The sequence below is a fragment of the Heterodontus francisci genome, chromosome 11 (genome assembly GCF_036365525.1).
Source record: "Heterodontus francisci isolate sHetFra1 chromosome 11, sHetFra1.hap1, whole genome shotgun sequence".
Lineage (NCBI taxonomy): Eukaryota > Metazoa > Chordata > Chondrichthyes > Heterodontiformes > Heterodontidae > Heterodontus > Heterodontus francisci.
In genome coordinates this window covers 100,988,114-101,006,636 of record NC_090381.1, presented here as the reverse complement: position 1 = coordinate 101,006,636, position 18,523 = coordinate 100,988,114, and the positions used below count along the sequence as shown (strand labels likewise).

General features: G+C 42.9%; 1 protein-coding gene across 1 annotated transcript in view; it reads left to right on the top strand.

The window, feature by feature from the left end:
* hltf (helicase-like transcription factor) overlaps window positions 1–16,271 on the top strand; it is a 71,765-nt gene extending 55,494 nt beyond the window's left edge. The window contains exons 20-25 of the mRNA XM_068042611.1: window positions 2,227–2,408; window positions 3,253–3,378; window positions 6,222–6,334; window positions 7,983–8,163; window positions 11,720–11,800; window positions 15,467–16,271. Of these exons, the coding sequence (XP_067898712.1) occupies window positions 2,227–2,408; window positions 3,253–3,378; window positions 6,222–6,334; window positions 7,983–8,163; window positions 11,720–11,800; window positions 15,467–15,613 (830 nt within the window). The 3' untranslated portion in view covers window positions 15,614–16,271. The remainder of the gene's footprint in view (window positions 1–2,226; window positions 2,409–3,252; window positions 3,379–6,221; window positions 6,335–7,982; window positions 8,164–11,719; window positions 11,801–15,466) is intronic.
* The last annotated feature ends 2,252 nt before the right edge of the window (window positions 16,272–18,523 follow it).

Below are 18,523 nucleotides of genomic sequence, written 5' to 3'. Positions count from 1 at the left end.
TTGCCAATCCCTATTTGTCCTTGAGAAGGTGGTAGTGAGCTGCCTTCTTGAACTGCTGCAGTCCAGGTGGGGTAGGTACACCTACAGTGCTGTTAGGAAGGGAGTGCCAGGATTTTGACCCATCGACAGTGAAGGAACAGCGATTATAGTTCCAAGTCAGGATGCTGTGTGGCTTGGAGGGGAACTTGCAGGTGGTGGTGTTCCCATGCATTTGATGCCCTTGTCCTTCTAGGTGGTAGAGGTCGTGGGTTTGGGAGGTGTTGTCTAAGGTGTTGTTGGTACCAGAGCTGAGGATTCTCGTAATCTTGACCCATACTCCTTACTCAACCAGCAACAGCAAAAAATCAACTGCTCGTTCATCTGATTGCTGTCCGTGGGATCTGCTGTATGCAAAATGGCTAATGCGTTTTTGCAATTGCTGCAACTAGATGTTTGTATTTTTATATAAGATGTTTTAGATAAAGGTGAGAGGCTACATAAATGCGTCTTGATTTCTTTTCCCCACTCCTTCTCGGGCTACAGGCTGATTTCTTTCCGCAGCCCCCCCGCCCCCATGAAGAGAGTCGGTAAATGCCTAATTTTTCACAATTCTGCCAGCATTGATTTTATGTTCGATTTTAATTTTTAACTGCTGTCACCTGTCATCCAAACACCTTTGAGCAGGGGCTACAGATCAGTTCTCCCCAACCTTTTGCTTACTGAGCGGCAGTGCAAGCAAGTGTAATACCTGACCAAGTTCAGCTAACTCAACACAAACAAAGAGATCTTGCCAGTCTGGTGTGCTCTACTGTACCCAAGAGCAACTTGCATTGAATAGTTCCTTTTTATTCTAGAAAGTTATTTCCCAAACATTTAAATGGACACTGAGCCAGAGAACTAGGGATTAGAAGGGTGACCAAAGCTGAGGTGGTTTTCAGAGGAATCGTGCAGAGCCAGGTGGATGGATTTGTGGAAGGAGTTAGAATGTGGGACCTCAGCAACATGACCAGCACAGTAGCCAACAAAGTGGTGAAAAGAGGCCAGATTCGGAAGAAGAATGTCTGGAGTTGGTGTAGGACTGGAAAAAGTTATAAAAATGAGAAAGATGTTGGTGATGCATGAGTGGCGCTTGATATGAGATAAAATATGGGCAACAGACCTTTAGACCAGTTGAAGTTTATGGAAGGGGGAGGCTGGTCAGGTAAACTTTGGAGTAGTTGGTGTATTACCTCTGGGAAGGAACCACAAACATTGGAGAATTCTGGAGATTTTCCTTAAATATAAAATATGCGCCCTGCTGGCCACTTGACTGAACTAGTTAACTATCTAAACTAGCTGGGGTTACCAAGCATAGCATGTACAAGCTTGATGAAACAATGATACATTAATTTTTGTGTACATTGATATAATTTAATAATAAATATTCGAATCGTCCAAATTAATTATTTATTCAAACAGGACTGTTTTCTAAACTGATCAGAGACACAGCATTCAGCTGTGCTAGATTAATAGTCAGGTTAGATGTACATTTGTTAAAATTGAAAAGGTTGATTATTTCAGTTCATTTTGATGGACATATACTAAATGGAGGTCAATTCTCTCTCTCTCTCTCTCTCTCGTTGGATCCCATTAGTTACACAAAGAGAGACGAAGTCCGACTGTAGCTTTAAGAAACTTTATTGCAGTACTTCTTGGTTACATCATCAGCAAGGCAAACAACAACAACACCTGGGCTCTTCTCTCCTGTCCTTCTCTCTCCTGCCCTCTCCTGCCTGAGCAGGGAAAGCAGGCCTTTCCTTATAGTTCTTCATACACATCAGTGACACCCCCTTTATGTTCCCAATTGGTTTACAAACTTTGCAGTTTCTTGGTGTCAGGGCCTGATTGGGGTACTGCCTTGTCAATTTGATGCACCTCCTTACTCTAGCAGTTTCTCATCCCCCTATCTCCTTGGAATGTTAGGTTGATTGCTATACAATAAGCTATTATGAAGCAGCTTACAGTTGTCCTGTGAATTTTTACTTGATATTCTACTCCTACTGATAAGCTGTCTGTGCAGCCCTGAAGCTATGAAGTCATTACTGATAAGCTGTCTGTGCTGCTCGGAGGTTAGTTTGTTAGTAATACATGATTGATTAATTATTTCATCTTAAATGTCCCCATCTTATTCTGTTCTCGAAAATTCTGTTCTCACACTCACTCTCTCTCTCTCTCTCTTTTCCCCACCCCCACACTTTCTCTTTCTAGTAGACAATGCCACTCCTGACGAACTGCGGGAGAAGTTGGTGAAGAAGATTAAACTAGTTTTGAGTTGTGGCTCTGATGAAGAGTGCGCCATCTGCCTGGAATCGCTGAGCTTTCCTGTGATTACACACTGTGCCCACGTTTACTGCAGACCGTGTATCTGTCAGGTTATTCAGAGTGAGCAGGTCAGTGGATGGCAGGAATGTGGCTTTATGTAAACTTTTTTTAAATTCATGGGGTTTAAGAGATTTCTACAAAAGTTTTTGTACTGACTATGGTGTCAGGAATTTGCTCGGGGTGGGGTTCAGGGTTGTCCTCCTGATTGGCTGCTGTAACTTCAGTGAAAACTCTGTTTGAACGTCCATCCAAGGGTTTCTGCCAGTCATCTGCCAAAGTTATGGCACGGTTAGTTAAACCTGTGTTTTTACTACGCTGATTGGTTATTTAAGGTTGCATTTTCACAGCGTTGATATGAAGCAGTTTTGCTTCATACAGATTCTAAAGTTGTAGCGTATGTTCCCTTTTTATTTGTTTTTGTACAGGAGACTACATGTGAGGCTGCTCCTTGTTTGCTGCATATGTTGAAAGGGTTCACTGTTAGACCATATGCTCACTGATGCATTTATATTATAGTGTTATTGTTACAATATTTAAAAGTACCAATACCACTACCTCTGATGGCTTAGAAACCCACCTCAGATGTTGCTGTTTGCCACTAGAAGGGCATTGTGACCTGTGGGAAACATAATAGGCCAACTCCTGTAGCACTGAATTGACCCAATCATTTTAGTCATGACATTAAAGGAGGACTTTTTAAACACTGACGAATGTCACCGTGTCCTGCAACCTCTGTCGTGTATCATAAACAGTGAATTTTAGAAGACCTGTAGTGTAGGAATGGCACTTTGTGAAATGCTCTATCGGTATAAAGTTGAGAGCTTCAATTCTTGTAAGCCAATTAAGTGTGTCTGATCTTTGGATACCTCTTGTTACATTTGCCTCCTTTGTGTTCCCACTTGTCTTTGCTAGCCCACCGCCAGGTGTCCCTTGTGCAGGGCTGAGATCCGAGTAGAACAGCTGGTGGAGTGCCCCCCTGAAGAGACAGACACTGCGGCACCTGACAAAACTCAGCAGGCCTGGGTCTCCAGTTCAAAGGTCAGTCAGAAGCCTTGTTTATTTTAAAAACCCTATTCAACCATTTATGGGGAGGTGGGGAGAGGACGAGCATTGATGTCAGGAAGGGGAGATTCTGAGAGAGTATCGATATCATCTGTGGAATGTCGGCCTGCAGACGTTTGGGAAAACTAGCAGCTGCGACATTTCTGGTGTGTCTGCACGAGAGCTTTTATTTATAAATTTGACTGTAAATGGGGATTGCATTGCTCAAATTTAACTTCAAAATGACCAAGCCAGACCGGGTACCTCCTGGGCAGGAAGAGCACTTTTTGTCTTTTTTGTTAGTGGGGTGGGGGGGTTGCATGTGGGTGAAATTAATGCAACATACCACAGTGCAACTGAGTTTTATCTAAGACATTGAGGGCAAGGAATGTCTTGAGGGATTTTTAGTGTTTGCCACCTTTAGCATAGCTTGCACAAATTGGCACTTGCCCATTTTGGTACTGGACAGTCTGGTTTGACAGTAAACTAACTGGAAATTTCTAAAGGAAACTGGGCATCAAAAGCAGCTTTTGCTTTACATACAGAGGTCAGTTTTTCTGGTTGCTCCTTGTGAGAAAAGAAGGTCCTTTGCTTCACCTTGTCACATTGAGATTTTTGTGGACCATTTTTCCTTTGAAGGGGTTTGAAAAGTGTTTAGAAATGTCACTAATTATAATTAATAAGTTGAATATATTTTATTTTAAAGCCTTCAAAAAAAGGCACTGATAAGTGATTAAAATATTAGAGTTAACTTCAATGATCTTTCCCTATAGATTGTAAATAATCAGCAATTCATTAGCGTGTATTTGCATTCAATAAACTCCACTTATCCATGGTGTTAGGAAATTCCTTGATTGCTCTCTGGTTGTGAAGTGAGGGAGATGAAATGGCAACACTGGATCACTGATTCTGCAAAAACAGATGGGTACAACAAAGGCTGCAAAAATATTGGAAAAAAATTTTGTTCAAGTTAAGCGAGGTGACCATAGGATCTTAAAGCAGTGATGGAGGCCATTTGGCCCATCATGCCTTTGCTGGCTTTTTGAGAAAGCTATCCAATAAATCCCGCTGCCATGCTCTTTCCCCATAGCCCTGTAAATCTTTCCTGTTCAAGTATTTATGCAATTTCCTTTTGAAAGTTGCTACTGAATCTGCTGCCACCACCCTTTCAAGCAGTGCTTTTCAACTTGCGTATTTTAAAAATTCCTTTCGTCTCCCCCCTGGTTCTTTTTGGCAATTAACCTAAACTTGTGTCCTCTGATTACTGACCCTTCTACCAGTGGAAACAGTTTCTCCCTATCTACTCTATCCAAGTCCCTTATTATTTTGAATACCCTCTATTAAGTTGCCCCTGAGACACTGAGCCACATAAGGCGATATTATGGCAAATGGCCAAAGCTTGGTCAAAGAGGTAGGTTTTAAGGAGTGTCTTAAAGGTGGAAAGTGAGGTAGAGAGGCAGAGAGCTTTAGAGACGGTATTCTAGAACTTGGGGCCTAGGCAGCTGAAGGCATCGAGCAATTAAAATCGGGCTGCTCAAGAGGCCAGAATTAGATGAGTACAGATATCTGACAGTTGGGTTGGGAGATTACGAGGGGAAAGAGCATGGAGGGATTTGAAAACAAGGATGAGAATTTTAAAATCGAGGTGTTGCGTAACCAGGAGCCAATGTAGGTCAGCGAGCACAGGGGCAATAAGTGAATAGGACTTGGTGTGAGTTAGGACATGGGGAGCAGAGTTTTAGATGGCCTCAAGTTTATGGTGGGTAGAATGTGGGAGCCCAGCTAAGATTGTGTTGTATCAGTTAAGTATAGAGGTGACAAAAGCATTGGGAGTTTCTACGAGGAGGGGTGGAGTTGGGCAATGTCACGGAGGTTTAAATATGCAGTCTTAGTGATGGTGTGGATATGTGTTGGAAGCTCATCTTGCAATCAGTTATAACACCAAGATTGTGAACAGTCTGGTTCAGCCTCAAGACAGTTGCCAGGGAGAGCGATAGAGACAGTGGCTTGGGAATGGAGTTTGTCGCGTGTCCAAAGACAATAGTTTTGGCAGCATCTGTGGAAAGAGAAGCAGAGTTAACGTTTCGGGTCAGTGACCCTTCTTCCGAAGAAGGGTCACTGACCCGAAACGTTAACTCTGCTTCTCTTTCCACAGATGCTGCCAGACCTGCTGAGTCATTCCAGCATTTCTTGTTTTTATTTCAGATTTCCAGCATCCGCAGTATTTTGCCTTTATTATTATGACAATAGTTTTGGTCTTCCCAGTATTTAATTGGAGGAAATTTCTGCTCATGCAGTACTGCATGTTGGATAAGCAGTCTGATAATTTAGCAACAGTGGAAGAATTGAGAGAGGTGGTGGTGAGGTAGAGCTGAGTGCTGTCAGCATATGTGTGAAAACTAATTCTGTGTTTCGCTCATGCAGGCATCAATTCCAGTCAGTAATGGATCACTTATCTCACTTTCCCGATTTTGTGAGGTTAGACTCCCTGATGCTCAATTTATCTCACACCATAAACACAACTCTCACAAGGTAGATTTTTCTGTACTGGTGTAAATCAGGTCTAAATGGTAAAGAACTTATGCTAATTCTGCCAGAATGATGAATTCTATTGGTATCCAAATTCATGGGTCAGGACATTTGCCTCATTATTCACATCCGGATATAAACTTCGGCAGGTGTAGGGAGCATTCCAGATACTGGAGCGAAAAATTGCACCCAAGTAAAATTTAAAGAGACAGAACAATTTAAAAAGTGCTGCAATAATCGGTCATAATAGGAAGGCATCGCAACACATCAAGTGATACTGACCTGTATAATTTTGCTGTATGTAATTGCAGGTAGATGCCCTGATGCATTCCTTGATTGAACTTCGAAAGCAGGATCCCACTGTCAAGAGTTTAGTAGTCTCTCAGTTCACAGCCTTTCTTACTCTTATAGAAACTCCTCTCAGGTAGGTACAGACCACGTATGTTTACTCTATTGTTCTTTTCCTTGAAATAACAGCAGTCGGTGGGCGTATCAGTATTCTACAGGGTGAGGCTAAGAAGCTGGGCACTGAAGGAGAGACTACTTAGCTATTCATGAGCAATGAGTGTACGGTTTTAGTAAGTGCTTCTGAAAGTGTTGTAAGAAATATAACATTACAGAGAAGGAAAATAAAGCCGATAACAAGTTGGTTATAGACAAGAAATGTCATTCAGCCCATTGTAGCTCATCCAGAAACCCAGAATAAAGGGCGGGGGTTTGGCGGGGGGTGGGGGGGAGGAGGATCTTCCCTACCCAACAATAACACCTTCACATTTATCACTCTGAAGAACTTCCCGATCTATGGATTTCAGTTCTTAAGCATGCACACACCACACACCAAAAGCAACTGAAAAATAAATTATCATTTTGCAGTCTAGACAGTTTGTTTGCTGCCTTTGGTCCAACACATTTCAGGAAGCAGTGGTTGGGTCCACTTTCAGGTAAACATGCAGTATGTAATGCAGGTTTGCCTCTTGTATAATGTTTCTGAAGACTTTAGCTTCTCGGAATATTGCAGCCTGAATTATTGGCTAGCTTAATTAGCTGTCACAAATGTGGTTGCAGAAAATGACTTTTAATTAAACATGAGTTTTTATTGTTGTTTTTAACAAATCTCTGGATTAAGAGGTTTTTTTTGTCTTTGGAGTGAATGTGAAAAGTTGGAAGCAGACACTACAGCATTGTCTCAGAAAACACTGAGACTGGTCTTGCAGCCATCCGTGGCCTGGAATGACAGCATTGGACACTGGAGGCTACCATTTGTTTTGCCCATAGCCAAGCTGCAGTTTTCCGTCTGCCACAGTAGTATACTAGATACAATTTAGGGATCTTTGAAGTGAAATTGGTTCCACAATAAAGTGCTGTTAGATTGCAAGTACTCCTGCATTGCTTTGCTGAAACCATTCAGTAGCTGTGATGAGCTTCGTTGTACTGAATCTGACCTGTTCATACTGGGGGGTCAGATGCAGCAACAATCGTGAACTGTAGAGTGCGAGAGACATCTCCTTGGTTAGTGAATGTGAATACACAATGCGAGTATTAATCTTGCCCACGTGCAGTCGGTGTAAAGTTTGTGACTTTCACATGGCCTATGCCCCTTCCTCAGTGTCCAGGGGAGAAGGTCCTATTGGTAGCATTGCTTGGAAATTATTGTTGGGCTGTAAGGGCAAGCTGATAGCTAGACCATCACAGTCAAACCCAAAAATGGTATATGCCATCATTTGGATGTCATTGGCAGGTTCGGTATTGAGTAAAAACTCTGTCATGGGGGTTGTTGGGAGTTGGGTTAATTTTACTACACTAGATGACCCTGTAGCATACAGGGAGCACAAATAGTTATAATTTTTTTTTTAACATGGTACTGTTGTTGTACTTTGTTTACAGATAGAATTGTATTTAATGACATTGCAATAGCTTGTTCATTAGGCTTGACCCTTGGGCTGGAGGTGATGCGCACCCCAAAAGCTGGGAAGCCATGAATGAAATGGGGCTTCCCTTTGTCGTCTTTGACCCGTGGTATAACCAATTGTATTTGGCTTGCGTGTGCGTTTCTGATTTTGTTTTCTTTGTAGACAGGAAGGCTTTGCGTTTACCCGCCTGGATGGCTCAATGCCACAGAAGCGGCGGATAAATGCCATTGAGTCCTTCCAGAGCAGCAAGCCAGACTCCCCGACCATCATGCTGCTGTCACTGAAAGCTGGTGGAGTTGGCTTGAATCTGACGGCAGCTTCTCGCGTTTTCCTCATGGACCCTGTGAGTAATGACGTAGAAAACTGTTCAATGCGAAGAATTTTGTGTAGCCGACACCTTTGTGGTTTTGAAGAGCTGGAGTTTGATACGTTTTCTTCTCTGCTTCCTTTCTAAGTAGATATCAATTAAAACCAATGTGTAACATTCCTTATCCCTCTCTCTCCCTGAACTAGGAACTATATGCTTTCCATTTTTTAAAAAAGCAGTATAAACCATATGTATTGTATATATCCCTAATTGATGTAATTGATAGGTGGAAATAAGGGATGCCATCTTTTCCCAAGGTATGTTTGGTTGAAGAAAGCCCTTCAGCCCAGTTACATCCCGTGGTTCTAGAATACCAACATTGGCATCTTCCCATGACTGTATATAGCTGTTCCTCCAAGACCAAAACTGAGGGCTATGTGATGGTCAAGATTGGAATTGTTGACTTGAATTCCAAGTTAGATTTTTATTTTCAGTGTTGTGGCTCAAGAGGTTGGCCTAGCTGAACACCATCTTTAAGTCGGACGCTGGCTGCTCGCAGTTTTTGATCCATTAAAATGAACAGACAGAAAATGCCGAGCAGTTGGTGTTCAATTTTGTAATAAGGGCCCTGTCCCACCAAGCTCTTGTGCCTCAGGACTAAAGAGGAAAATCAACCCCTGCTGTGTGTTCTGCTGCAGTTGAAAATTCATTGTCAACCTTAGCAAGTTTATTGCTTCCACATCATAAGTCACAAAAGAGCATGGAAAAATGGATGTATGTAATAGATATCAGTCTTTTGTGTCCACTTGACGTTCCATAAATTTATAGACAGCCCTCTCAAAAATGGTGCCCTTCACTGAGATCATAAGATTGCTGTGTATAAAATGCAAGAGCAAGTGGTCCTACCTTTACCATGGCTCACTGCCAGAGAAAACTGGAATAATTTTGTTAGACAATAGATAATTTAGAAACATAGAACATAGTAAAGTTGACGATTTGAAACAACTGTATTGGTCCAATTGGTTAGTCCCAATGTTCAAAAACGCTATCATATATGCTTTTATTTCTTGTATCTCTTGTGCGCTTATTCCATCCAGAAAAATCCTCTTTGCTCCCTCTTAAATTTGGCAGCTATCCACCTCCATTGTGTCATTCGGCAGTGTATTGTGTGCATTCAGCACTACTTAGTGAAGTTATGGAGGGAACAGGGTGAGGTGATTGAGGCTGGAGATGTTCCAGCTATTCACTTACCAATCAGTCTCGGCGACTGTTATTTGGGCCTCCAATCAATCAAAGAGCTCTTAAGAATATGGGGTCAAAGAGACAGTCTGCAGCAAAGCAGATTCATTGAGAGAAAAAATAAAACTGGATAACTTCCAGAAGTGAAAGAAGAAATGAGAGCAGAAAGTATTGTTACCTCGGAAGTCAGTTACAAACATACGAAAAAGGAGAGAAAAAGGCTAGCAGGTCACAGCATCCCCCACAGTCAAGCAATCTTTTTTTTATTTGTTCACTGCATGTGAGTATTGCTGGCAAGGCCAACATTTGTTGCCAATTCCTAATTGCCCTTGAGAAAGTGGTAGTGAGCCTGCAAGCTTCGTGCAGGAGGCAAAACATTTTGGGGGAGAATCATTCTGGGAAATTCATTCCGACCACCGAAATCGATCAAGAAAACCCCAGGAGATCAAGGTGACCAGTGGCTCACGGCCACATACCCCAATGACCCAATATGCAGCTATTTCGACTACGTGTGAAGAATTCACCTCTACCCATTTTTAAGTGCTTGCAGTGAATCCACATTCCTTGCACGTGCCAACAATGTATTCCAGGGGTCATTCCAGAAGGTTTACTGGAATGGGCAGGTTGTCTTATGAGGAAAAGTTGGACAGGCTCGGCTTGTATCCGCTGGAATTTAGAAGAGTAAGAGGTGACTTGATTGAAGCATATAAGATTCTGATGGGTCTTACAGGGTGGATGTGGAAAGGATGTTTCCCTTTGTGGGAGAATCTAGAACTAGGGGTCACTATTTAAAAATAAGGGGTCGCCCATTTAAAACAGATGGGGAGAAATTTTTTCTCTGAGGGTTGTGAGTCTTTGGAACTCTCTTCCTCAAAAGGCTGTGGAAGCAGAGTCTTTAAAAAATTTTTTAAGGCAGAGGTCGATATATTCTTGATAAACAAGGGGGTGAAAGGTTATCGGGGGTAGGTGGGAATGTGCAGTTGAGGCTACAATCCGATCAGCCATGATCTTCTTGAATGGCGGAGCAGGCTCGAGGGGCCTACTCCTGCTCCTAATTCGCATGTTCGTATTGACTGCTTCTGAAGAGAAGTGCCTTCTACTATCTAACCTAGTTTTCTGTACTTTGGTAACTTACACTTGTGTCTCCAAACCTCCATAGCCGATACACCTGGACTGAATCTAATTCCTTCATTGTTTTAGAGATCTCGATCATGTCGCCACGACAGCTACATTTTTTTCCCCAAAGTAAGAAGCTAAGCTCTCCAAGCCTGCCCTAGTAACTAAAGACCCTTAAATTTTGACCCTCATCTGAATCTTTTTCAGAGTTTAGTAGTCCCCCACCATATCTGAACTGGACACCGTATTTTCGGTGTAGCCTGACCAAGACCTTATACAAGGAAAGGAAAGGACTTCATGTTTTGTCCCGATTGTCCTAGCAGTACACCATAACACCCTAATCACTTTTACTATAGCTTGCAACACTGAATCATTCACCATAATCTCAATGTCTTGACCATGCAACATCTGCATGGCGCGGATGTGCTTGGAGTTGCCCCAAACATTACACTCTGTTAAAAAAAACAAATCATCTGTGAGACAAGGGATCATTGTGGCATTGTACCTAGATCTGGCTGCAGTTTTTTTTGTGTCATTGCCATCTTTAAAACTTACATTTAGTTTCTGAGATTGAATTCATCTAGATCGTTGATAAAAGGTGGTGCTTGATGATGTTTATTTTTATAGAATAGAAATTCAAGACTTGTTAACCAATAAACAAAATTACCTGACTTTATTTTCAAAGGTAGGGAAACTGATGTAGGCCGCAGCCCTATCTGCTCCCTACCCAAATGTCTGTTAACTAAGTAATATGGGAGTTGGTTAAGTAGACAGGAAATACTCTGTACAAAAAAAAGAACTATGGATAAAACTTGTAAACAAAATGATTTAACAAAACCCAGCAGCAACAGCACCACCAGTGCTTGGAGTAAACTGTAGGGGGAAATTTGGCTTCCACCTTTCCAGTTTTGAACATCAGTACAGTGTAAATTGGATGCCAAAGCCCTCACTTCTGAATCTATTTATTCCACTTGCTCTGTCGCTTGTAATGTGCAAAGATTAATGAAGGTGATTTTTGGGTGAATTTTCATTCACAGCAAAATAAATTCAGGTCATTGCTGGGTTTGGGGGGTGCAAAGCCTGTATTCCATGAAGTGGCCTCGGAGTTGTGTTCTGTGGCGTGAGTTTGGGCCTGTGTTGGGTTTTGTAGCTTGGGCCTGTGTCATTGTGTTTAGTAGCGTGGGCTTGCAATAACAGTGCCACTCCAGCTGTGCTGTAATTTGTCTTTGTGTCCCAGGCCTGGAATCCTGCTGCTGAGGACCAATGCTTTGACAGATGCCACAGGCTGGGTCAGACCCGGGATGTTGTTATTACCAAGGTAAGTTAATAGCACACTTCAGAAAGCTGATAGGAAAATAAATATTCACAAATGCTGCTTATTTTATCTGTGTAGCATTGACCTGCACTCTACCAGAAACAGACACTGAGATCTGCAATAGTACTGATTGCACATCCTGTCCTATAGATCCTCAGCCATTGTCCTCAATTACATGTAATCTCTTATGCGGTTTTTGTCTTTAAAGCACTTTGTAATATTCTGAAGTTGAGAAAGTTGCTAAATTAATTCAAGCTCTTTTGTATGTTCATTCTAGTTTCAAATTTTTTCCAGCTGTTTGCTTTTTAAAAAGATTGCATCTGTTGACAAAGCGACCACTAGGTAGCGCAGTACTGGCACATGCATAAATGAAGCCTCATCCACTGAAATTTCACTCTCTGTGACATCTCAGGCAGCTGCCAGTAATAAAGATGGCGCTGCTCATTTTATCGCAAAAAACAAATTAAACCCAGATCTCCTCAATGGCTGTGATCGCCACCTCCATCCCGCGCCCAACAGTACCCCACTCCCTCCTGCCATCGCGTTTCTCTTTGCCGCTCCCTGCCATGCCTGTCTTCATGCTGTTCACTCCCTGCCTCGCCGATGCCTTCCCTCAGCCTCTCGCTCCAGGCTTTGCCCCTTCTCCTTCGACTGCTCACTTCCTGCTTCCCCACCCCCAACCGCTCGCTCCAGTCCTCGCTGCTTCCCTCCTCTCAACCACTAGCTCCCTGCCTTGCTGCTTTGGCGGCTCATTCCCCACCGCTTCTCCTGACGGCACAGCAGGGAGTGATCGGCCGAGGGGTGGGGGGGAAAAGGCGGGATGGAGTTCCTGATGTGGGGGGGAAGCGGCGAGGGTGGGAGCGAGTGGCTGAGGGAAGGCAGCAGTGAGGCAGGATGGAGTGGGAAATTGAAAGCAGTGATTGAAATGGGGATGTGGGAGGGAGTGGGGTACTGTTGGGAGAAATGGAGCCGATGATCGCAGCTATTGAGGGGTGAGGACGTCATTGCGTGGCAACGTCAGCGCGCACATGCACGCGTTCATACTGTTAAGCTGGAAAATGTTCACACGCACTGATGACGTCCGCGATCGCTCTGTGCATGCTTTGCATTGTCAGGAGTCCCTTTCTTTTTAAAAAAAGAAACAACAGCTGCTTGAATTCTCAGCACCCCATATCTACAAAAGTATTTTAAATTATCTATGAAAAAAACTCATCCCTTTTCTCTCTGGTTGGCTGACCCCACTGTGTTGTATTTGTCTCCAAATCTTTTCTGCACCATTTTTTTAATTTAAAAATCCATTTTCAGTTGCTAATTGGAAGTCCCTGAGCCTGATATAAAATTTTAAAAGGCGTCCACTGAGAAACAAGAGTAAGAGACCTAATGAAAGAGAGGAAGTAAACTGTGAGATGCAGGGAGTGTAGGAGAGTGAGAGACACAAAAAAAAAAATACAACAAATGAAGGCTTGGTAACAATGAAAGAAAGTATTCAGCGGCCGGCAGAGAGAGAGCGATCGAGCAATAGGAATATTGCAGAAAATGAGGAGTGGGAGACGAAGAATTTGAAAATGGAGATGGGGAAAATGAGACAGGTTTTTTTTTAAAAGCTGAAGATTGCACAAAAGACCAACTAGTTTCTTCCGATCTATTTTATAAAATAAAATACTTTGCATGTGAAAGGCTCCACTGTTATGAGTAGAATTAGATTTGAGCTACAATATCCCACGCTGCTTTATCTTCGCACATACTGGACTGAATTTTACCAGCCCGTCACGGCAGGGTGCCTGTAAAATTCTGCGGGGAGAGGCCCGCCTCGACCCCTGACGTCGAGAAGGGCCTGCCGCATATTACTGGCAGCGGGGCGACCTCGGTGTGGCGGCCACACCACTTGGCGGTGGGGCCTTAATCTGACTATTTAAATTAACTTAAATTACATGTAAATGAACTTACCTGCTTGTGGCAGCTGTCCCACGCCGATTTTCCGGCCACCGTTCACTCCTCGCGCGCCTTTGGAACTCCGTACAGAGTTTCGAGGCGAGAACCTGGTGGGGAGGGGGGCGAAATAAAATTTACAGGGCAGAAGGGGTGGGGGAGCAAGGAGAACAATTTTTATTGGCTGTGGGGATGGTGGGAAGGGGTTGAGCGTCAAAGGGAACAAATTTCAGGGGGGAAGTTCAGGAAAAGAATAAAAGTTTATTATAGGGGGAAGAGGGCAATTTATGTATAAATTACCCATTGTGGGGGTGGGAGATGGGATTTAGAGTTGAAATAAACTTTTATTTTTATTTCCTGGAGACCGGGGCCTTTAAATATTAAAATGCTACTGAAGGGCTTGGAGTTCTTTAAAAATGGCGTCTGCGCAGTGGCGCTGGACGCCGTTGCCGGGGACGCGGTGGCTATCCCCTCTGTCATCAGGGGCGGTTGCTCCGTCCCCTCTATTTAAGTGAGCTCCCGTGCGTAATATCACGGGGACTTGGCGGCGGCATTCCGTATCGGAAGACTGCCGGGTTTAAAGCGCGCTGCTGCGGAGCGAGACGTGCTGATAAAATCCAGCCCACAGTCTTTCATATCCCGGGTCTTGGACTTGTGAATGTTTCACAGACATCTTGCCCACAAAAAAATGGAGAGGAGTAAGTTGACAACTAAACATTATCTCAAACCAAACACATCACTGCCGGATGTAGTAAACCGTTCCCAAATCTAGCCAACGTGATCGGATAATGTCTTTATCCCAGCTATATTGGCAGGTTTACTTGAAATTGGGAGAGTTAGGCTTCCTTTCATAACAAATGTCAAATTTTCACAAATCCAGACAGATTTTTCTGTGTATACGTGCTGTTTCCTGATTTTAAAAAAACTGCATCATTTGATCTTTTTTAAAAAAAAACCCTGCACCATTCTTGACCACTGTGCATATGTTTATTCTCTGACCAGCAAATTCTCCCAGTGACCTGTTCTGATGTAAAAATATTGGAGAATTGCAGTCAACTCGCAAGTGCTCCTAAGTATCAAAAGACTCAACTTACCAAGAACCAACAGCATCTTTGACCCATGAAATTGTGGATCACTGAGTCTACCACCTTATGCTCGCCTCTAAGCCTCTTCACTTCTGTCTCTTCCTTTTTAAGTTGCTCCTTAAAGCTGATTCTGACCAAACCTTTTGGTCACCTGTCCTAATACCTCCTTAAGTGGCTCAGTGTCAAATTTTGTTTGATAATGCTCCTGTGAAGCACCCTGGAGTATTTTTACTGTGTTCAAGGTGCTATATAAATGCAAGTTGTTGTTGTGGAAGTTGGACATGGTGAGCGGAGCTGCACTGCTTTGCAACTGGGTCTTGATGAAGAGAAGCTTAGCTTAGCTCAGCAGGCCGGCAGAGAGTTGTAACAAAATTAAGAAGGGGTGTGGTAAAGCCGTGCTTAGAGGTCATTGTCCTAAGACCAGGACAAGTTCTTTTTTTTAAAAAAAAAGGTAGAGAATCTAAGCATCTGTAGATTTAACTACTCTTTCGCAGACTGACTGGGCGGGAGTGTGAAGAGCGCAGGTTCTTTATTTGATCTTGTTTCACATTCCTTGGAGATTAAATTCTATTGAGGTTGATGCTGCCACTTTGTGATTTTAGAGTAGTTTTATCAGCATCCATTAATCTCATTGTGTGTGCTTGTACGTTTATAGTTCGTTGTGAAGAACTCCGTGGAGGAAAATATGATCAAGATTCAGAACAAGAAACGAGAACTTGCAGCAGGGGCCTTTGGAGCCAAAAGACAGCGAGAGATAAAACAAAGCCGGATTGAAGAGATCAAGATTCTGATCGACGTGTAATGCCGATTTTTTTTTTTTTTTTTTTTTGCTGTTTAGTCAATTGGTTTTGCTTTTTTGTTCCTTTTTACCTCCCAGAAATCTGAGCTATTGAAATTTAAAGCTGTTAGATTACAGAATTTCTGTAATGGGGCAGAAAAATGAAAATTAATTTGTAAACTGACAACAAATTTGTATGAGAAGGTAACTTTAATGTGAAATGTTTGTTGAATTCCATGAATCAAAATCTAGAAAACAAATTGTCAGTGTAATATAGTATAGGGAATGCTGCAGTCAGAAGGGCCGTCCCTCAGATGAGATGTTAAAACACAGCTCACTTTGCCTGTTTCCAATGGTCAGGTAGACATTAAAGATCCCATGGTAATGCACAGAGAGAATCGGGGCGTTTTGCCAGTGTTCTAACCTAATGTTTCTCCCTCAACCAACACCAACAAAATCAGATTAGCTGGTTTTTCATCTCATTGTTATTTGTGGGGTGTTTGCGTGACTGCTGTGTTTGCCTGAATAACCATTACTGTATTCCAGAATTCACTATGTGAAGGGGATTGAGATATTTTTGAGATGTTAATAAGATCCTATGTAAAGTCAATTTTTTTTTAAATCATCCCTGCTCTGTTACACAATGTGATTCAGCTAAGGATTTTTTAAATCTTAAACTTGACTATATGTGTCTAGTTTCATTTTTTTTTCTTTTAAGAAGAATAGAGAATCTTCGGAACTTGGGTCTCTACAAGGACTGGGTAGTGGTCCTTGTGGAGGAGACCAAATCCTGTCTTCCTACTGAGGATACCATCCACTGTGGCACCACCATCATGCAAATTCGTATGGATTAAGAATAAATCTAGCAGTTTGAAACTGGGTATTCAGTAATGGCAGAATTGTCTTCCACTACAATCTGTAACCTGACGGCTTGGTATATCTCTCACTCACTCCATTGCCATCAAGTCATATAACCAACCCTGGGTCAATGGCAAGTATAGGATGAACAGGAACAGCACCAGGCATACCTGAAAATGACGTCCTAACTGGGTGAAGCTACAGCGGAAGCAGCATGCTATAGACAGGCCAAAGCAGTCCTGCCCATCTAGTTGGGAATGGTGGGCAATTAAGCAACAAACTTGAGGAGGAGACTCCAGGCGCATCCCAATTCGCAGTGATGCTGGAGTCCAGCACACAAGTGTCAACAAACAAGGCTGAGGTGTTCGCAACCACCTTTAGCAGAAGTACAGAGCAGATGATTCTTCTTGGCCTCCTCCTAAGGGCCTCACGTAATATGAAAAACAGCTGAGTGAACTGGATACAGCAAAGGCTGCGATCCCTGAGAACATCCCAGTTGTATTGCTGAAGACCGGAGCTCCAGAACTAGCGGTGCCTCCTGCCACCCTGTTCCAGTACAGATGCAACAGTAGGATCAACTTGAACATGTGGAAAATTGCCCAGATACGCCCTGTGTACAAAAAGCAGGACGAATCCAGCCTGGCCAATCCACAAACTTGAATGGAGCAGTCACCTAAATGCTGTGACTGTTAAAGCGGACCATAGGCTGGATATTCTGTGAGTGGCTCACTTCCTGACTCTACACCACCTGACTCCCCAAAGTGCTATCAGCATCTATAAGGCACAAGTCAGTAGTATAGTTGCATGCTTTCCACTTGGATGGTGTAGCTGCATTAACACTCCAACTTCACACCATCCAGAGCAAAGTAGTCCACTTGCTTGACTCCACACCGGCTTACCGTGGCTGCAGTGTGTCTATCTACAGGATACATTGCATCAAGACACCAAGGCTTTCTCTGCAGCAACTCTCAAACCATAATCTTCACCCCATAGAAGGACAAGTAGGTGCATGGGACACTGTCCCCTCCCGATTCCCCTCCAAGTGACAGAGCTGCTCCTTCATCATTGCTAAGTTAAAATCCTGAAACACTCTATTTAACACCATTGTCGGAGTATCTTCACCACATAGACTGCAGAGCTTCAAGAACAGGGCTTGCCTCCTCAAGGGAACTAAGGACGGGCAATAAATGCCAACCCTGTCAGTAATGCACTTTATCCCAAGAATGAATTTTTAAAAGATGAATAATGACCATGAGTCTACTATGAGGATAATACAAACAACAGAATGATGCATCAAGCATATTTTGGATCGAAACATCCATGGCTAGAGGTTGACTAATGGTACTCAGTAATGGGGATGAAGAACTTGACCACTAGATTTAGGCCTGAGCTGATGTCCTAGGTGCCTATTGTGACAAGAGAGTCTTGGAGCATTTTACAATCACTGAAAAAATATGCATGAAGCCACATCATGCTAAAGATTTGAACCGAGTTAAAGACACTAACACTATCTGGAAGCTGAGAGAACAGCATGAGGGTTTCATGCTTTAGAACAAAGGTCAACATCACGAGAGCTCCCTGGCAACCTAATCTAACCCAATTTTACAGTCTTTTTTAAAAAAAAACAAATTTATGTTGATTTGAGACAAACTAGGAACAAAAGAAAATGCTTGGCAGGAAAAGACATCTGGTCCAACAAACCTGCCCCACACAATCATGATGCCGAATCATTGTGAATCGACACCCGCTACCCACCAGCTACCATTTAACACCCCCACCCCCGCCGCCCCATCTTGTGTATACCATCCTGGATTTGAGTCTTACACATAACCTAAGAACATAATACAGGCTGACAGTGGTATGCTACATTGTTGGTGCTGTTGTCCTTCAGAGGAGATATTTTCTTTCTATGACTCCCTATTTTGGGGAATGTTGCTTCTGTTCAGGCTTCCCACCTCTGTTGAAATCACTGTCGTGTGATACCAGAACAAGGCTTTGTATGGAAAAAGGTTTGGGAGACTCCTGTGTATCTTTTTCGGTTTGTTTTGATAACTGTCTAACTCCAACTAAAGTGTT